Consider the following 22,212-nt stretch of genomic DNA (forward strand, 5'->3'; position numbering starts at 1 on the left):
CCCAAGTCAGGTGGCATTAGCCCATGCACTAATTGCACGTGTCATTTGCCCACATGATATTGGCATACTCAATGATATTTGCTCACAGATTTTTGCCAGGTACATTTTGCTGTGGTACTTTAAAGCAAAGACACAGAATTATGTTTAGAGCACCCTAGAAAATAATAAGGTAAATTCAGGGTGCAGAAACTAGAACATCCATACACCTTGCAGCGTGTGTGAGTTAGACGTTTGCTCTATTTAGCAACAATGTTCTCATGAGGCTTTACCTGATGAAAACCTGTGGGCAAATAGTCTGAGATAGGCAGTTTGCAGACCAGAAAATAAATAATATAAACGCAATAGTGCATGGGCAAATATTGCCTAACTTGGTGGTTTGCAACTGAATCCGATTAAACACATCATTAGGATGTCGGGCGGATTGCCTCCGCCAGGCTGGCGGTAGCCACCACCAGCCCGGCGGAGGCATTCCGCCCGACATCCATTGCCCTATTCCCCCCGCCATATTAGGATGGCGGGGGGACCGCGACGGTGAAAAACACCGCCCACCTGTTCTCCACCCCGGTCGCCTTGCGGCCAGGGCGTAAAATGTTAATTATAGTGGCGGTGTCTGTTAGACACCGCCAGCCATATTACAATGGGCATTTTGGCAAGCCTTTCCGTGGCGGCAATGCTGCCAAGGAAAGGCAGGCGGTCCTTGCTTTGGGGGCCCCCTGCGGGCCCCACTGGTGAAGGCCGAGGTGTTTGTTGCAAAGGGGGGGTACCTGTGGTACCCCCCCGCATTTGCATACACCAAGCAGCAGGCACCGAGGGGTGCTAATAAGAGAGGGGAAAAGCCTGTCAATAGACTAGAGACTAAAGCACCGAGAATTAGATAATTGACATGGGACCGTGTATGCAAATGCGTGCATTTCATTTTAAGATTGTGGCGGGCGGTGCAGTGAGCACCGCCCGCCACAATGTTAAAATGAGGATTGTGCCCCCCACTGTGGCGGGCGCATCCTAATGCACATTTCGGGACCCCCACCCTTAAGGCGGGCGGTCTCGTTTCCCGATCCTAATGAGCCCCTAAGGCTGCAGCCAGGTCCCATGTCAATTATCTAATCCTCGGTGCTTTAGTCTCTAGTCTATTGACAGGCTTTTCCCCTCTCTTATTAGCACACATAGCTAATAAAAAATAAAATAGATTGAGAAAACTTCAAAAAGCAATGCTCAATTATAGCTGAACTATCGCAATTGCCTGAAATTGAGAAGTGTGGTTTTGTAGTATGATTGTCTATTTTGTTATAAGCTGTTTCTTCACTGATCCTTTTGTGCCTGAGAGTCCGAAACAGATGTGCATTTAAATTAATCTTCAGTGGAATAATTTGAATCCTGATTTGGTGATTTTACTCTCACAAACCAATATTACAATTTCAGAAATTCCACCAGTATGATTGGAATTCTACATTCACTCATTTAGGGCACCTCCTGCTAAAATAGTGGAACATCTTCACCACAAATCTATATCTTTATGGATATTAGCAAACCCCTTTTAGGCACTTATTAATCCTTGAAATAACCACAAATGCACCCCATCGAAGGGTTGAAATTTAATGGGAAAACTGCAACACTTAACAGAGGCTTAGAGGAAGGGTTTCTTCCATAAGGAAATGTTATCTCAATGTAAAAGCTGTGAACAAAACCTTACATTTTCAAACGCATATTTGCCTGAGAATTCTTTGATCAGCTTGTCCACTTTTGGAATTTATTCAACCATACATTTTTGTTTGCTTGAAATTACCCTGTATATTTATCACCATGGTTTTCCTGGAGTATTCCTGGAATTTTATGAGTGTTCCACAAAGGAAGGAAATATACTCCAACTGTAAAAATATTCTTCCATAAGGACTTTTATGGCTTTTTTCCAATTTGGTTGGGAGAGAAGGACTAATTGTATTGTAATATGTTTTCCTGGCCATTAAAACACAGTCAAATGACGTGACTAAAACGTATGCCAATTCCCTAGCTTTCATTCCCATCGTTTCTGGCAATGCCTCTTTATAATATGTTGACTGAAGCAGGGTGACATATTACACAAAGATTATGAACTTTTAATGTGGTAATACAATAAAATTTTACTTTCAGAAATTATTTGTAAACACATTTGCAAAATGCCTTTCTTTTAGCCCAGAAGGGGCTTATTAGGTCGTAGGGGAAGAAAGACATCACTTTCATACTTTTAATATCCCTGAATTAGCTTTCATCTTTGCTCTTGTGTCAGTATACCTTAATGCCTTACCAATGGATTTGAGCTATTGGAGGGTGATAGAATTTAGTCCAGAGTAGGCATAATTAATAGTTATGTGTAAATCCATAGTGTTCAGGACATAGTACATTTTTCTCGTATCCTATGCTGCTTACCTTTTTTTGTAGTTTCTTCTTAATAAATTGTATGGGTGTTAACATTGTGTGATGATTTTCATTTGCATTTGCAATTGCCGAACTTATTATTATGTGACATCGAACTTTATCCTGTACCATGTTCAGATTAGGTTTTGGCTGCTGGATAGATCCACACATTCTATCCAGAATTAAAACCACTGTCATTTAATCATCCTAATCAACTATAAGAATTGCTCTGCAGGTACGTTTTCGTGCAGGAATATCTCAGCTAATTTAAGTTATCACCTTTACTGTTATTGTTTCATGCTAAATGCATATCTTTCATACAAAAATGGCTGTCCACTATTGCAGTGAGACTGAATTTATATAGGGAAACTAGTAAGATTACTTGATAGAGATACAATGTTGGAAATATTCACATATTTTAAAATGCTGAAGCTGGTATCAAATTTATGTGACAGTTTGTTTTCAAACATTACAGTAAAAGCTAAGAACATTGTAAATATGACCTGTTAGAGTTTTTTGCATAAGATATTGGCATATCTAAATTTATTTTAATGTCATTTCATCTAGGAATATCCAAGGGTAACAATTGGCGTTTTTATTGAACAAGCAACTCCGTTTCTGACAGAATTCTTGGAAAAATTGATAACATTAGATTACCCAAAAGATAAACTTAAAGTCTTCATTCACAACAGCGTAAGTACCAGAATATTCCATATTTTTTAAATGTGCCTTATTAATAATGTTGACACCAGCTCAAGCAAAACATACACCAGCATCCCAGAAAGAGAGCAACAGCTGGATCTGACTTTGAAGTCCTATGTGATTTGTGGATGACTTTCTACAAACATACCCAACACAATGTTACTTGATAAATGTTCACTTAGTACAGATTTAAATTAGTGGTGATGTCTTTTTTTATTCACTGTGTGCAGTTAATGTTCGCTTGCCTACAATTTCTTCTCATGTCCTGTACTTGCGGATTTTTCTTCCTCGACCATTTTCTCTTAAAGATAACATCTGATTGACAATTTCCTCATTACTTTTTCAGCCTTATAACACTTTTCTTGGCAATTATTCCTTTCTAAAATGTTCGTAATTTAAATTAAATACTTTTGCGTTACCCTTACTCTTTTAAATGTATTCACTGTACTTCTTGCCTTTATTAAGTATTACATTATATTTTCAATGTAATTATATTTTTATAAATTGTTGCATTAGATTATCATCATTAAAAGAATGTATATATTGAATAAATGTATTTGATATAATTGCAAACATGAATGTAATTAAATCTAATAAAGCGCTTTACCACTGTTTCCATAGCGGCGCCATGCCCTCCTTTGTAAATATTTAACTCATTTCATTATTGCTTATTATCATTGTGGTTTTTATTATTTTATTATTTACATTTCTTTTTGTAATTGAATTTAGTTCCTGATAAATCACTGTTTCCTATTGAAAATACTCTTTAAAATACAATTCACTGCAAATATATGTATTTTCCAATTGAGGAATATTATTAAATTATTTTAAAGCCAATATAGTTAGATACATGCAGACACACGTGTGTCTGCATGCGTGTTACTGTAACGAGTCCATCAATCAAATAGCTATGAGGAAATCGTAGGATGAGCAAATGTTTTGAAGGAAAATATATGTATTGTCTAAGGCTCTTTACATCATAAACAATTTGAGATTTTATTTCAATTCATTCATTGTTTTGATATAAGTCTTGCTGAAAGAATAGTTTCATTATATAAATTAGACAGTGGAATGCGTATTTGCCCTGCAGTAAGAATTGTGTTATTTTTACTAACTGTAAGTCACTGTTGTATTTAACTTTGTATTACAGGTAGTGCATCATGAAACTCATATCCAAAAATTTTGGCCACAAGCTAAGAAAACCTTTGCAAAGTTAAAAATTGTCGGCCCCGAAGAAGCAATAAGTCAAGCTGAAGCAAGAAATATGGGAATGTAAATATGCTATTTTAAGATTATATTGTGCAAAGTTTCTGGTATATGAATTTTTAAAGGATTGGAAGTTTAAATTTCTCAAAAAGGCCATTCAGTAACCCACTAATTTTATTTTGTTTGAATATATATTTTGGGATGTAAAAGTCCTCTGCATGGTGAGAGGCTTGTACCCCTGCCCTGAGTGTCTAACTGTACTGTTGTCTCGATCCCTAATGCTGATTTTATGTCATAGGCGAACACGGATCATGCATGTGCACTATGACAAGCCTGTCTCATGGACTGCGTTCTTATTGAACCAGGAGGGGCACTCAAAGCACTGTCCTCATAGAGGTGGAAGGTCACCTCCATCACCAGGAGTTAAGCAGCACAAGTGCAGTGGTGGCAGCATACTGTGTAGTGATCAGTAGTAGTGAGTGGGACCTTTCTACCCTGTGTCCCTGGTTCACTACCCTTTTTAAAAGTTCTGATGCTGTGTGCTTAATTAACCTCTGGCCTACATGAGGTAGATGTGGAAGGGTGTGCGTGATGGAAACGTATTGAGTGCATATGTGCTTGCAAGAAGTACACTACACAAGGGGTGAATTGTGGTACAGTGCACACATGGTAAAAATGTTTATGCTGCCAGTGTGTGTTTTTAAAATAACAAATTCTGGTACAATACAGAAAGGTTGCAGTACTAAACAGTGTTTGCAGACATGATGGCTTTGCTCCATGTAGTTATGATTGTAGTGGCATAATGCACGGGCATAGCAGTGCTGTGCAGTAAGTGTGCTGTGGATGTACACTGAGGGCATGTGTGCCTGCACTGGTACCTTACATGAAGAACCTTGAGTTCCATTTTGGGAAGCCCAGGCATGCCTGTTGGAAAACATGAGGAATAGAAGAGCCCCACCTAGACAGATTTGTGTATTTCTGCATTCCAGTAAGCTGGGAGAGACATGCACTGTAGGATGGGAGAGCCAGGCTGCCAGGCTCTTTCTGGGCATTTCCAAGGGCTCTTTCATTCAATGATAGATTATAAGCAAGGGGCCTGGACACATCTCAGGAAGAGAGAGATAGGGCTGATAAGCGAATCAAAAAGAGTAGCGCTGGCAGGCCAGGAGAACCTTTTGATGCACATATCACTGTGGTTGACATTCAGGTGTGAACTCTGGTCACTCCCATGAATTGTGTTGTGGGTTAGTCAGCTTTGGAGTCCTGCCTGCTGTGACAGACATCCTTCAGGAGGAAGAAGAAAGGGAAATATGTTCATTTCAAAGAAGCAGGACCCCAACACAAAACTTCAAAGAATCAGACTCTAAATTACATTTTGTGTCTGGAAAAGGGCTATTGGACTTGGCCCTTTTTGCAGGGTCATCCCCAGGCTTTGTGCCTTCACTTCTCTATTTTTGCTGAATTAACTTTTGTTGGCCATAGGACTCTGTGCACTTTACCATTGCTAACCAGTGCTAAAGTGCTTGTGCTCCCTCCTTAAAACATGGTAGAATTGGCTTACACCCAACTGGCATATTTAAGTAACTTATAAGTCCCTAGTGAAGTGGTACTATAAGTACCCAGGGCCGATAAATTAAATTCTACTAGTGAGTCTGCAGCACTGATTGTGCCACCCACTGAAGTAGCACTTTAAACATTCTCAGGGCTGCCATTGCAGACTGTGTGTGGAGTCTTAAACTGCCATGTCAACCTGGCAAAGTAAACCCTTCCTTTTTAGGTCCAGCTGGAGAAAGCAATGCAAACATTGCGTCTAGCTCAACAACTAATGTTGCCCGCCTCCTGGGAATCTGAGACAGGGGTCAGGCACGCGCGGCGATTGGTGTCTGTGGACGCGCACGTCCAGGCCGGTGCCGTGCACATCTGCTGCCTCAGATTCCCTGAAGTGTGCTAACACACACATACACACACATGCAGGCAGGCAGGCACACACACAGGCACATACAAGCGCACGCGCGCACACGCACACGCACCCCCCCACGGGCTCACGCGCACACACACAGCCACGCACGCACACCCCCACCACTCACGGGCTCACGCGCACACACACACGCGCACACACATGCACACAGACACACACACATATCCCCCCTCCACTCACTGTGCTCTTTTGTCACGTCGCCTTGCTGCGCTCTACAGGCTCCGCACTCCCCTGGTGTTTTCTCTGCCGTATCACCATATGCGGGGCTTCCCGAACGCTTAGGAACACCGCGTCATCGCTGCTCTCCGTGGGCCGGGCTTCACGCAAAAAGTGGAAGTCCTGCCCCACGACGTGACGCTCCGGAACTTCCGTTATTTTTACTTTGCGGGATGCCGTGCCAGGAGTCCAGCCAGAGGCAGCAGGAGGAGCCGTGCCGAGGGGGCCGGCGGGCTCTGGACATTGGATGGGGCCCGCACTGCTGGCCACCCTCCTGGGATGTCAAGCCAGGTCATGTGGCCTGTGGCGGCCGCTGAAGCTGCTGGCCTGCGCCGAGCTGCACCCTCTGCTGCGTAAACCCAGCCGCTCCGAGGAGTAAAATGAGTGTGCAATGAGCCACAAGGCGCATTATTTCACGTAGGCGCTTTGCACGTTATCCCCAACCGTCCCGATGGACCATTGATTGCGTGGCACCTCCACTAGGCTTGGCTCTTGCCATTAGACCTTTGCATTCTGAACGTGTGGATTCCTTTTTGTCCGTGTTAAAGACACTTTCCATTCTGTGGCTTGTGTTTTTTTTATTGTGCATGCTAATATGGGCCTCCAGGACCCAAAATACAGTGGGCTGTTGGCAGTCAGCCATGACTGTTTGAATATGTCATACATGCAATGATGCCTCTGGCAACTATGTTTGCGTTGCGAAGTGGGAAGAAATATGTTTTATGGTGTAGATTGTATATTGGAGAGATAACCACATAATTCCTGTGGGCTGTTCGCAAGTCTTTTACATATATCGTTGGCTGCCTCTGGTTTGCGGTTTTGAAGCACTGTATTCATCGGTGTGGCTGTTGTCTAACTGATTGTATCATCTTTAGTAAAACACGTCTTTCTGAGATTTACCCACGTGATGCTTGCGATCTGCAAGTTGTGTTCAAAATTCTGCAGCAGATACATTAACTTTGTAATATATCTTCTCACAATAATTGGACCACTATGAGTCAACATGTTAGCGGGCAGTTTGGACTACCTTTTCCTTGCCAATTGTTGTCACTGCACTGCAGAGCGATTTATCCAAATATCGGCAGGCGTATAACAATCCTTCAACATTGACTCCGACATGTGCCAGCCCTGCTTTATGTTTTTTTCTCCTACTTTGTCTATATATTAAATTAATTTCATTAAAATGTACATGGATCGCATCTCACTGCCTTGGTGGCAGATCCAGTTTAATACAGCATAACACCTCATTCTGTAACATATACTTACGATACCAGAGCATTTTGCACCTCTAAGATAACTTTCTATTCCATAGCATAATTTGGCATAGTACATCAAACATAACAACACAACAAGATGATGAATACAATGCTGAACCTTGTCAGACATTCTCCCCAGAAACATCACTCAGCACTACCACAGCACCACCACAGCACCACCACAGCACCACCCAGCACCACCACAGCACCACCACAGCACCACTCAGCACTACGACAGCACCACTCAGCACCATCACAGCACCACTTAGCACCACCACAGCATCACTCAGTGCAACCACAGCATCACTCAGCGCAACCACAGTATCACTCAGCACCACCAGTACACAGCACCACCACAGCACCACCCAGCACCACCACAGCACCACCACAGCACCACTCAGCACTACGACAGCACCACTCAGCACCATCACAGCACCACTTAGCACCACCACAGCATCACTCAGTGCAACCACAGCATCACTCAGCGCAACCACAGTATCACTCAGCACCACCACAGCATCACTGGTTCAAATATGTTCTGTCTATGTTCCAAGCTTTATTACAACTGTCACAAAAAGATGTTAATATTTCACTTCTGTTCTTGGATTTTCGTCACAATAAAATACACTGAACATAATCTTCACAAAAGTTATTTGCAAAAGTTTAAGCTATTTCCATTATAAATTACAATCACTTTTATTTAAGTATTAATTATTTAAAAAAATTTAAAGCCATTGTTATTTGTAATATCAATACATCTAAGTAATGTAAATACAAAACATGTTGCATTACAAATGCTATAGGTGTCACATTTGCGAAAGTTATAACTATTGGCATTGTAAATGACAAAGCTATTAATTTAGCTATTTTCACAAACAGCACATAAATAAAAAAATTGTCATTTACAAAACCAATAGTTCAAATTTTCCTAATGCGAGACCTATTGCATTGCAAATGCTTGTTAATACATGTACGTCATCCAAAGGTTAGGCCTTGGACAGCCCAGAGGGCAGAGTACAATCTATTTAAAGAGTAGGACATGTACGTTTATACTTTACATGACCTAGTAGTAAAAAAATCTTGAATTTGTTTTTTATTACTGCAAGGCCTACCTCTCCCAAAGCATAACATTGGAGTTACCATATTACATTTTATTAGTGTGGTTTCCAAATTAGAATAGTAAACCAGTACATGTTTGGTGTCTCTGGAATCCTAATAAATAATCCTAACTTTTGGTGAAGTTGGATTTCTAATTACATTTTGAATATGCAACTTTTAGAGATTTGGCATTTTACTGCCATTGCCATTTGGTGCATATAGCCTGTACCTGAGTCACATGACGTGGTATAACTGACAGTTGAGCTTTATGTATTCCTCCTAGTGAGCCACACACATACTAGGGAGCTTAGGTGTGCCTGGATTGGGCCGTCACTGGCAGGGTGGGAGGGAGGAGCTGGGCTCACCCTAAGTACATCTGTGTCCTGTCTTGATACAAAGGGCTGCATTCCCCCTGTAGTTAGTCTGGTGCCTGCATGGGTAAGGCTGGATTTCTGGGGACATCAAAGGGGAACCTCAAGGAGCCTCTCCCCCACTTCAAAGTCACAAATAGATATAAATGCTGGTCCTCAGGAAGAAGGGCTGCTATGCTTTTTAAAATGTTTTTTTTATTGAGCAGAATTAAAAGTTACAATGAACAACTTTGACTGTGCCAGCAGCAGGATACAAAAGCCATTATTTTAAAATTGCCAGCTCTTAATAATGTATTGCCTTGCAGCGAAATCTCCTGCCACTCTGGTTCTAAGAACGTACATTGGGTTTCTTGGGAGATTTTATCATGAGACCTTCTTACTGCAAGGTTTCCCCATTGGTCCTGCAGTAATCTATACCAATTCCCAACAACCCTTATGTTTGCTCTAAAAAGAGCTGGCAATAGAGAGGCTGATGCAATCAACGGAGAACAACATTTCTTCACCAATTGAATAATCTAGAGAAAGCTAAAAAAATACGAATTACAGCTAGTTCCACATCTAGCCTGAATCACCTGCCATTTTATACATCTCCCCCCAACCACAAAATTGCCTAGCTCCTTAAAGCCTTTACTTTCCCAAAATCTTATCTGGCTATTTCTAATATAAAGGCCCAGTGTTTTACACTCCATAAATTTAAAAAACTAATGGCCCCCTGTATTCGCCTTGGTATGAAAAAATGAACGTATTCTTTATCCTATCCCCTGCAATGTCTTGTAGCGTGTCTTTTTTAGAAGTTTAGCCCTTTTAATAAAAACTGAAGTATATGGTTGTGCTTCCTGCACCATCTTATCCTTAACAAAACTATCTAGAGATTCCTTACCATCTAACATTCTAACCATTATATCTACCAGAGTTGCCTCATAGTAAGTCTGTAACTCTGGTACTGCCAAACCCCCTTGTCTGATCTCGAGTTGAAGGACTGAAAGTCTTGCTCTTGATGCTTTTTTATTCCAAATAAATTGACGGATCATGACTTCCAACTATTTGAAGTATGTGGTGTTAATTTTTATGGGAACATTTATAAATAAAATATTAATAATGGTTAGATGGACATTTTTATACTACCAATTATTGTGAGAGGTAGAAGGGCCCATCTATCTAATAAGTTTCTAATTTTGTAGCCATTGATAAGTAATTCAATTAAAAAAGTTCCTCATAACATTTTGTCACATAAATCGCTAAATAACGGATAGGCACTGATGATTGGGCTTGCTGTTGCAAGGACTCAGGCAAAATTTGACTATTGGCGTTAAATAATAACATTTTCGTTTTATTATGTTTAATTTTATACCCTCCAATAGCTTCGAACTGTTTAAATTCAGTTAAGGTTGTCCTGATATTCTGTTCCTCTGGCCTAAGGTAAAGAATAATTTCATCAGTGAATAATGTTAATTTTGGAATTCCTTCCAAGGGCGCTTGAATCTGCAAGTTAGCCCTAATCTTTGCAGCAAGAGGTTTACAAATAAGGCTGGTGATAGAGGACATCACTGGCGGGTTCCTCATATTATAGGCACTCTTCCTGCTATCTGTGAATTTATAATAACTTGCGCCTGAGCCCCTTGATATAAATTTGCTAACATTTGTGTTATTTGCGTTGGGAACCCGACCTTTGTAAGGACTAAGAAAAGAGTTTCCCTATTAACTAGGTCGAATGCTTTTTCTGCATTGACCGTCATTATAAGAACAGGGAATTTATTTGAATTGAATGGACCAGGAACCCTGGATTGGATGACATGTGTCTGCCAGAGACTAATCCGGTCTGATCTTAATGAATAATCTTCTGAGCTATTGGAGAAAAACGATTTGCTGAAATCTTCATAAAACTTTTATAGTCAACGTTCAGCAGACTAATTGGTCTGTACGAATTAACATTTTTAGGGCACTTATCTTTTTTAACAAAACTTATTATCGTCGACTCCTTAAAGATAGAAGGAACTTCTCCTACCACTCTTACAAAATTGAATAACTCCTATAAGAAAGGTGTTAATTCTTCTAAAAATACCTTATAAACTCTGTGGGTAAGCCATTGTTTCCTGAGGCCTTGCCACCCGGCATTGAAGCGAGGGCCCCCTTAATTATGATTGGGGTGATTGCAGTATACACTTCAACCCCCTGATCAGTTGTCATACACGGAAGATCAATGTCTTTCAAATATGGGTTATCGCCTCATTAGATACCATAAACTCAGTTGCATAGAGCTTGCGAAAATGAGTCAGAAATGCTTTAGCAATTTTTTCCGTATCCATAATCGATGCCCCTGTTTCCGGCTCTATCAGTTCTGAAATTATCATAGACTCCTGCTTGGCTTTACTTGACCAGGCGCGAAGTTTTCCCACTAAGTGACTTTGAACGTATACTCGTTGTTGGTATGTCCTGGAGCAGCCTATTTCCTCAAGACTAAAGAATTCCCTTAGCTCCTGTTTTGTTCTTTTTAGTTGTTGCTCCAATTCTAAGTGTTCTCCCCTGCAACTATCCCTCTGCATTAAGGCTAAATCCACAGCATGTTGTAGAATTAGTTGGTTTCTCGGCATCTTGGCTGGTAATGCCAAAACTGCTATCATCTGGCCTCTTGCTGTAGCCTTAAACACCCCCATATTGAGAAAACAGTTGCTGCACGCCTATTTTCCTGGAAAAATACCCTAATCCATTCCTTCATCTCTTCTACCCATTTAGGGTACAAAAGGAGGAGCTGATCCATCTGCCACCTGGATTTATCCCGCCTCGCCCCCTCTATTCTAATCTCAATAATAAGCAAAGAGTAATCTGAGAAGGAGTTGGCTCTAATGTCAACATTCATACAATTCATATAACGAGGGATAAAAAAAATCTATACAAGAAGCTGTCTTGTACCGGTGGGAGTAACAGGTAAAATGTATATCACCTGGATGTAACTCCCGCCATGGATCGATCAAGAGATAATCCTGTTTCATAGAACATAAAATCCCTTTGTCCTCGATTTTAGCAGTTTTTTCCCTTTATTGGAGGTATCATTTTTCAGGTCTTGAATGAAATTAAAATCTCTTCCTATCTCTATTGGGACCTCTTTGCCTCTAGTTAACTCATTAATCTTTATAAGGGCTGCTGGATCATCTTAAATTGGAGCATAATAGTTTACAAAATTAAACAGTACCCCATTTACCCTAGCAGTAACCCAAATCCACCTCCCTTGAGGGTCTCTCGTTACTTGATGTATCTCACTTTTAGTACTTTGCACAAAATAAATGACTACCCCCTCACTGCAAGCCCTGCAGAGGCAAAGAAGGCTCTAGAAAAATATTTAGGTATATAAAGTTTAGGTGTATTAGTTTTCAGATGGGTCTCCTGAAGATACAAGATCTGAGGATAAAAAGAAGTAAGCCATCTAATCAGCCCACCGTATTTGTTCTTTTCAGATATCCCATTACCATTTGTCAATATCATCCTTAGATTTGAATCCATTTGCATCAAAGAACAAACTAAAATCTTACCACTTACATTGAATATCTGCCTTAACAATTAAGATTACTTCTCTAATTCTACTCACTTTTTCCCAAATGCCTGCCACCCCCATCCCCGTGCCCTACCTCCCCACCATCCCTCATCACACCCTGGTGACCATTCCTACTCCTTGCAGCTGGGGAATTGCCCGCCTTACCCCCTGCCTGCCCTCTTTGAAAACCCCCTATATCAGGTGCCATGTTGTTGCACCCTAGTGTAACCCACCACCCTGTCCCGCCCCAGAAGAAAAAAGAAAGCAAAAAAAGGAAAGGAGAAGAACATAAGAACTTAAGAACCAGTGTCCATCATGTCGAACAGTCCCATCTCAATAATTCTCCTTAGTAATTTTTTGTAATAGTTCCTGGGCTTCATCAAGGCTTGTAAACATATGAAACTTGCCTTCGACCAAAACTCGTAATTTTGATTGTTGGGCAATAGCAGCTTGAGCTCCTTGTGCTTTGAACAAGTAGAGGAGCTTAACAAACTCCTTCCGATGACGCGCTGCCGCTGCACTCAATCTGAGAAAATGTGACAGTTAGGAACATCTCGAGAGGAGAATTGCTTCTTCTGAATCGCTCTGGTCAAAATCTGCTCCTCTAGTCAATAGTTCGCAAAGTTCACTAAGATAGATCTAGGCAATTTTGAATTAGGAAATGGCTGCACTGGAACTCTATGTCCCTGTGTTATCGTGAGATCACCTCAGACCTCTGGAAGGACATTCTCTTTGATAAAGGATTTGACCCACTGAAGTGTGATCCTTCTCAACCTTCCAGGACTCCAAATAGCCGCAGATTTGAACGTCTGGAATGATTCTCCAATTCGTCTAGCTTGGTTTCCAGCAGGTTTTTCTGCTTTTTATCTATTGAGACCTGCTGCTGCATCGAAATCACCTGATATTCCAGGAGAGAGATTCTTGATTCAGCCTCCTGCAGTCTTGCCGGGTAAGATCCAACTACCTCTTCAATATTTGATAGGCGTGCATGAAGTGCTGTTATCTCGGATGCTTGAGTGGCTTTCATTTTTCTTATCTCGTCAAGAATAAGGTTGAGCATAGCTTTTTCATATCGCACTGGACGCTTGTCCTTTTCTCCAAATGCTGAATTTGACTTGATGACAAGATGCCATTGGGCACTACAGTCAACAATGATGATGATGAGGGGTTCGCCAATGGTCGAAAGAGTAGAGGGGGTTCCTGAACAGCCGACTCAAGACAAGGTTGAGCCTGTATGCCCTGTGCGTCCTGTAAGTCCTGATCCGGAGCCTGATGTAGAAGAGGGAGTAGAGGCTGCAGAGGAAGCGGAGGTGCCTTTGATTCCATAAATAATGAATATTCCTTGACTTTACCCAGAGGCGCACTGGAAGGATTTTCCTGAATACTCTCATGATTTGCTTTTCCATCCTGAGTCACCACTGGAGAGTTATTGTCCAGACTTACTCCCATTGTTGCCAAACCAGGTGATACGTTGCCTCACTGGAACCCTTTGTATGCGTCGGATGGCTCCGGGACGTCCGACGATACAGGTGGTGTGTGCGTCGTAAGGCCGGGAGCCGTCCAAATTTTACACCCATCCAAAAGGTTAATACCTCTGAAGTTACGTTTATTCATCTCTGACTGGGGCTTTCAGCCCTCTCTTGACTAATGGCCACTTGGCCCCCCTCACCATGCTCCAAAACATCGTCCTCAGAACTGATGGGACTGGTAATTGGGGCTGACCCTCAATGAGCTTTCTGCGCAGTCTCAGCTCTTGCTGTCGCAGACGCTATCTTCAGCTGTATAGTGCGAATTTTAGTCTTAGGTGCCATGTTTAAATCTGGTTGAGCCAATGCATTAATAATTTTTAGATGTTTTTCCCATTCTGAGCAGGATTGTTTCTTACGAATAAACCCCGCACCGCCAACTGTCCCGCACAGCCAAATTCCTGGGAAAAGTTTTAGCTCCTCAAATTTTGTCTTTTTTCCTTTTTTTTTCCTTCTCTTTTTTACTACTTCCCCTCCTCCTCCTCACTCCCAAGTCTGCTTCTTCAGTGAAAGCAAAGTTCAGTCACAAGAGAAAAAAAAAAGGGAGGGAGGGCGGAAAGAGTCCAACTTTCTTTAATTTTACAATTCCTTCTTCATTCATAAGCAGTGGAGTATGCTGTAATATCTTGTTGTCGCTTTCTACTCCCTTTTACTCCCAGCACGCTTACCGGATGTCGCTGATGAAATCTCGCTCTCCTTTGGAGTCCTGCACCTTTCACCTTTACACTCGTTCCGACTGCTGGGGAAGGCTCAACTCCCAACACCATCTCCACTATGCGGCCAGGAGGATCAGGGCCTTTTCAATTAAGGAGCCTGGGTTTAAAATGCCATCTCAGGCTCTCGCAAGCTCTCTTTACTAATGCAGCGCTGCCTTCTAAATCTCCAGCAGCTGCTCAGAGAAAAGTCCAGATTATTGCAAGCGCCCAGAGCCCAAAGCTGAGACAGGACCGGGCGCTTGCAGAGCTGTCACAGCTTTTTCTCCCCCAAGCCGCATAAAGAGCAGCGGCTGCCGCAAACTGCCTCACTCGGTGTCAGAGAGCCCAAAACGGCCAAAGACTCTCACCAACAGTCGGCAGCTTCAAGACGCAGGGCGGGGTGATGATCACGTGAGGCTACATACAGGCGAGATTCGCCATAGCCTCTGCCGAAGGGCTGCTATGCTGTTCAAAGGACTGCCAGTCTGCTGTACTGCTGCTCTGAAGGAACTGCTGCCCTGCCGTGCTGACAGTGGCATAGCATGGGTGAGCCTTGGGGGGGCAGTCCGCCCAGGCGGTACGAGTTTTGAGAGCAGCGACCCCCCCACTTGTAATGTAAATGTAAATGTAAATGTACAGGAATTTATATAGCGCAAATCACCAAGCGGTTTCTAAGCACTTGCTTAGGGAACCCGTTCTGGTATTCCCCTGTGAGATAACCCCGGCAGGGTATCCGCAAGGTGAAAGCCAGGCATCCCGCCGCGAGGGGCCGTTGTGGAGATTAAGCAAGCTATTGCCCAGAGTCGCAGAGTGTGAACCCGTGAATCGAGTAGGCACCGGAGCGAGAATTGTCGAGTCCATGGATATTTTAGGACTCAAGACCCCGCCAAGCCGGGAATTGAACCCTGGTCCCGGGCTGACCTCTGCTTCCAGGTCTGCCTCCTCTAACCAGTGAGCCACACTTGTCCACTTGTACCTTTGGCTGTGCGGGGTGGCAAAAGCAGGATTCAATTGACAGCACCCCCTCTCACGCTCTCACGGCCGCCGCGGGGTGGTAAAGGCTGGAACCATCATGGGCTGCAAAAGGTCTAGCTATGCCACTGCCTGCTGCCCTCTTGTCTGGTTGAGGAGGATTGGACCTGCATCTCTTTAACCAAGAGTGACTCTAACTACTAGTTGGCTGGCTTCCTGATGTGAAGCCTCAGGGACATAACAGGCTTTCAGCCACCCTGCACCTGGGCTCTGCCATCAGTGAGCCTACCCTGCCAAGTGGTGCCAGCCCAGTCCTGGAACCCTGGACCTGGGCATAATGTTCTTACCAGCCCCTGTGGATCCAGCAGAATCGTCACATCTCCTTTACTGCCCAGCACAAGCATGAGCAGAAACCAAGCATCACAACTGGTGAATGGATTTGACTGTTGCAAAGACCCACATACCATCACAGCTGTTTGGAAACTGCTGCAGTGCCCTGACTAAGTGGCACCTTCTCAGTTAAGGCCTTGCATCTCTCGTCAACGGCAGCCTTGAAAATGGTGTTTGAATCAGCATCTCAGCCTCATAGCACTTTGGAACTGATACATCACTCTCACTGTGCACCACATCCTTGAAGCCAGATTTCGCATCGCAGGCCTCATTGATGAGATTTTGAAGGCCGCTGTAGGCGCTTGCGCCAGAGCCTCCCCACATCTGAGAAGCAACGCTTCTCTTCGACTGCTTGACACATCTTTGATGCGGATCCACTCAATTCTCTACAAGCCAGAATTGTAAGTACTTTAGTTCAGCAGCCCTAACTGGGCCCCGGTAACAGGCCCATGCTCTATTGCGGTTGTCCTGAACTTTTTACTTTGTCCTGGTCTGGCATTACCAGAGATCTACAGTTGGTGCATTATGCCTTTTAGAGACATTTACAGCAAACACTTAAAAATTCAATATTTTCGGTTCTACCAATTGGATTTGGTTGCTTTGGTCTTTTTTAAAATTAAATACTGCTCTGTTTTTCTTATTCTGTTGTGGACTTCTTATGTGGTGTGTTTTCACTGTGCTGCTGTTTGAAGTGTTGCAAAATACTTTACAGATTGCCTCGGAGTTAAGCCTGCCTGCTCTGTGCCAAGTTACCCGAGGATTTAGTAAATCTTAATTTAGGATTTGCGTGGGATTTCTTCCTGAGAAGAATTGTGGTTGGTGCTTGAGATGGATTTCACACCCCTCAACCAGTAACCCAATTTCTTACAAGGACTATAAGTGGGGGTGTTTAGGACCCAAACTTAGTCATCTGCCGTGCAGCAAGATGGGCTGTGCGAGCAGAAGCAGCTCTGCTAGACGTCTGCCTGTGACCAAGACAGGGAACCCAGGCCTATTAGTCTCCCTACTGGGCGAGGGGACATTACTCAGAGAAACCAAGACCACCTACCTTGGAGCTTGGAGCACCAGTGCCTGCCTGCTTGCCAAGATCAGTCTGCCCTGTTTGGAAGAAGAGAGCATTGGAACAAACAGGGTCATAGAGAGCCCTATTGTGAAGACTCCCTATGTGAGGTGTGAGGACTTCACTGAAGAGTTCCATACCACTGCAGAGGGTAAGCCATGAAATGGACCTTGGGACCGCAGGGGGCATACTATGATCTGTACTGGGCCTCCTTAGACTCTTGTGACTGAACTTCTGAACGGAGTCAGAGGGGAGAGCTCTTGATTACAACCTAATAGTTTACATTCCCTGGATGTTAGCCAGCAGTAAATGCAGAATAACATTGAACCTGTTGCACTAATGTTAGCGGGACAGGGAGTGACAACTACTAGAGCCCCGACCTCAAGGGGGATTGTGTTATTGCTTTTAAATGTTATTTACCTTTTGCATGTGTAGATTTTGAATTAAAATACTTATTTTTGTATAAAACAAGTATTTGACTGGACATCGATTTACACTGATATGTATATGTGCTTCCCCCCAGAAGGAGCCTTGACTTCTAACTAAGAGTCAGGTGCAGAATGGGTGCTTAGCTCAGTTGAGCAGGATCCATAGTAGGTCAGGCCCCGGTACACCAGGAGTAAAAGGCGTTAGGCACCATGTGTGGGCCCAGTAACTCCTGCTTGCCCTCTGAAGAAGGTTCTGACAGTATATTATAGTTATATTAGAAATTTCTTGAAGGAATGATGTTTTACATAACAGAAAATCAAAAAATCCCTCTTTTTTCAGTCTCTTGTCAATATTGAAGTATAGTCTTAAAATAGTTAAAATAATAGTCCGCTATCTAGATACCCAAATGTTGTAAAGTCAGAAGTGGAAAGAAGTCATGTGATGACTATCATAGAACAACAAATAAATAAATATAATTTAGGTATCATCATATTTAATCTTTCAAATTGTAAAGATTTTCTCAAACGAGTGTTCTGGCTGGTATTACTAGCTACAGAAAAGGTTCCACTTTCCTCCTTATTTTCCTATGCTGAATGGGAACTGTGCTAAAGAGCCTGCCTTGGGAGACAATTGATAGCATATTAAATCACAGATAGTATATATACACATTGTTTAATAAAGTGGTATGCTTAAAGGAACAGTGATGTATCACAATATTAATAAGCATTATATGATTTTTCAAAAACATTTCAGAAATCTTCCGCATAAGAGTAAAACACAGCCATTCCCTGGCTCCCATTGAGATAGAAATGGGAACAACATTTTCTGGAGGTATACTGATTAATCTTGAAAAAAACATCAAGTTGTCTTTATTGGGAGAAGTTATGATTAAAGAAATTTGAAGATATACACTGTAACAATATGACAGCATGAAAAAGGTTTTGGCTCACTGACCCACAAATGTTTAAAGTGTGTTTCTGTTCTCAGGATATTCAAATGAATACACATGAGAAGCAGTTATGTTTAGTACAATTGAATGGTTATTATTTGAATACATTTTAGTCAATCAGCAAGCTCAACTGTGACCTTCGACCCCGCTCAAGGGCCGGGTCGCTCCCTTGCCGCCACAGCACCACCCGTGCACGCTCTCCCCCACTGCTGCCGCTCCTGACTGGGGTTCGAGCCTCTTGTGCCCAGCTCAGCCAGTGGTTTGGTTTGTTTTTCACCCACTGTTCTTTCAGACTGCTTCCTTCTGTTTTTTGTATTCCCTTTTACCTCTGTACTCCTTGGCTGCACCCCTCAGCCCCCCACCCCCTCCACTCTTGCCATCTGTGCTTCCCGCCGCTTCCCCCGCAGCCACGCCCCTCGCCGCCCTGCTCCCGCCTCCCAGCTGCTCCTCCCTCCCTCATCGTCTCTTATGGCGACCACTGCCCGGACGCGCCGATGGTCAAGCCCGTCTGCACCCATCCACGCCTGGACCATGCCCAGCGCCAGGACCCCCGGACCCCGCACTCTCCACGACACCAGACTCCGATATGACACCAACACCCTCCACGCTCTCAACATCGGCCGAGACCACCGCTGCCTCCAGGCCACCCCGAAACGCACCCACAGGACCTTCTCCTGCCATACTTGCAGCTTCACCTGCAACACAACCACCAAACCTCCAAGGACCGGACCCAACCACCTCTGATGAATACTCCTAAACACCCGCTCAGAAGGCAAACAAGCTATCGAGCTCTGGGACCTGCTCGACACCTCCGCCCCAGACGTTGCCTTCCTGACCGAGACCAGGTGGAATGACTCCTCGGCACCTGACATCGCCATAGCCATTCCGGACGGCTACAAGATCTCCCGCAGAGATCGCACCAACGGAACAGGAGGAAGAATAGCCACCGTCCACAAGTCCACCCTCCAGGTCCACTCCCTCGCAGACAACACCCTCAACTCCGCCGAACACCTGCACTTCCGGATCCACACCGACCCGAACACCACCCTCAGAGGAACACTCGTCTACAGACCCACCGGTCCACAGGCTCTGTTCAGCGACTCCATCGCTGACCTCGCCAGCACCCATGCACTCGCCTCCATGGACTACATCCTCCTCTGGGACCTGAACTTCCACCTCGAGAACAACAACGACACCAACTCCACCACCCTGATCGACAACCTCTCCAACCTCGGCCTCATACAGCTCGTCACTGTACCCACCCACGCCGCCGGCCACACGCTCGACCCCGTCTTCTCCACAAGCACCCACGCCACCTTCAACAACACCACCAAACTCCACTCGACCGACCACCACTGCATCCACTTCACCTTCAAGAAACCAACCACGCACCACCACACCCAACAGCTACCTGCCGCTGCTGGAACAAAGTCACCGAGGACCAAGTGACCTCCATCCTCACCCAGAACCCACCCACCGACCACACCGACCCAGACACCACCCGTAACCTCAGACAGTGGATCGACAACTGGGCCAACACTCTCGCCTGCTCAAGAAACCCTTCACCAACCACCCCATCAAGAAAGCCGCCTGGTTCATCGAAGAACTCCAGACCTCCAAACGGACATGCCGGAAGCTGGAGAAGAAATGGCTCCACGACCGCTCACCAGACAGCCACGCAGTGCACAAGGACGACATCTGCAGACATCACCACCTCATCAGAACTGCCAAGAGATCTTCCTTCAAAGCCCGCCTGGATAACAACGCACACGACAGCAAAGAGCTCTTCAACATAGTGAAGGAACTCCCCAACCCCAGCGCCAACACCAACGACATCCCGCCCTCGCAAGATCTGTGCGACTCACTAGCCACCTTCTTCCATCGCAAGATCGCCTATATCCACAACAGTTTCAACAACCCATCCGCTCCAACCACGACAGACCCCACCTCTTACGCCACCTGCACCAACCAGCTGACCTCCTGGATCCACATCAACGACGACGAGACGCGCAAGGTCATGAACTCCATCCACTCAGGATCTCCATCTGACCCTTGCCCGCACCATGTCTTCAACAAAGCAGACTCTACCATCGCACCCCAACTAGGGAAGGTCATCAACATCTCCTCCGATACAGCGGCATTCCTGGAAAGCTGGAAGCACGCCAAAATCAACGCCCTCCTCAAGAAGCCCAAGGCGGACCCCAAGGACCTCAAGAACTTCTGGCCCATCTCCCTGCTCCCCTTCCCGGCGAAGGTCATCGAGAAAATCGCCAACTTGCAGCTGACCTGCCACTTCGAGGACAACAACATCCTAGACCCATCGCAGTTAGGTTTCAGATGAAACCACAGCACTGAGACAGCCCTCATCGCCGCCACACACGACATCCGGCACCAACTAGACAACGGTGAAAACTCAGCCCTCATTCTTCTGGACCTGTGAGCCGCCTTCGACACGGTCTGCCACTGCACACTAAGAACACGCCTTCAAGAAGCCAGAATCCAGGAGAAGGTCCTGGACTGGACCACATCATTCCTCTCCGACAGAACCCAGAGAGAACGCCTCCCACCCTTCCGATCAGAAGCCACTGACATCATCTGCGGCATATCCCAGGGCTCATCCCTCAGCCCGACCCTGTTCAACATCTACATGGCCCCCCTCGCACAAGTGGCCTGACAGCACGACCTGAACATCATCTCCTATGCCCGACGACACCCAGCTCATCCTCTCCCTCACCAAGGGCACACCGCCAAAACCAACCTCCACGAGGGAATGAAGGCCGTCGCCGAGTGGATAAAACTGAACTCTGACAAGACGGTAGTCCTCATCCTCGGCCCCACCGCCTCTGCCTGGGACAACTCCTGGTGGCCGACCTCACTGGAAACAGCGCCAACACCCACGGACCACGCAGGCAACCTCGGATTCATCCTCGACTCCTCCCTCTCCATGTCGAAACAGGTCAACGCTGTCTCCTCCTGCTACAACACCCTCCGCATGCTTCGCAGGATCTACAAGTGGATCCCGAACGCCACCAGAAAAACAGTGACCCAAGCCCTCGTCAGCAGCAGGCTGTACTACAGCAATGCACTCTACGCAGGAACCCCGACCAAACACCTACAATGGTTGCAGCGCATCCAGAACGCCTCCACCTGCCTGATCCGCAATTTCCTCAATATCCCTTGACACAGCCACATCACCTCCCACCTTAGAGACCTTCCCCGTCAACAAGAGGATCACCTTCAAGCTCCTCACCCATGCACACAAAGCACTTCACAAAACCGGACCAGCCTACCTGAACAACAGACTTAACTTCTACACCCCCGCCCGCCAACTCCGCTCCGCAAGCCTCGCCCTCGCCACCGTCCCGCGCATCCAACAAACAACCTACGGCGGCAGATCCTTCTCCTTCCTCACCGCCAAGACCTGGAAGACCCTCCCCACCCATC

The 22,212-nt window shown here is 44.8% G+C and overlaps 1 protein-coding gene across 1 annotated transcript in view; it reads left to right on the forward strand.

Annotated features, from left to right (window-relative positions):
• The window catches only part of PLOD2 (procollagen-lysine,2-oxoglutarate 5-dioxygenase 2), a 294,168-nt gene that overhangs the window by 197,523 nt on the left and 74,433 nt on the right, over positions 1-22,212 (forward strand). The window contains exons 8-9 of the mRNA XM_086942510.1: positions 2,959-3,084; positions 4,244-4,365. Of these exons, the coding sequence (XP_086798636.1) occupies positions 2,959-3,084; positions 4,244-4,365 (248 nt within the window). The remainder of the gene's footprint in view (positions 1-2,958; positions 3,085-4,243; positions 4,366-22,212) is intronic.

The sequence above is a fragment of the Lissotriton vulgaris genome, chromosome 11 (genome assembly GCF_964263255.1).
Source record: "Lissotriton vulgaris chromosome 11, aLisVul1.2, whole genome shotgun sequence".
NCBI lineage: Eukaryota > Metazoa > Chordata > Amphibia > Caudata > Salamandridae > Lissotriton > Lissotriton vulgaris.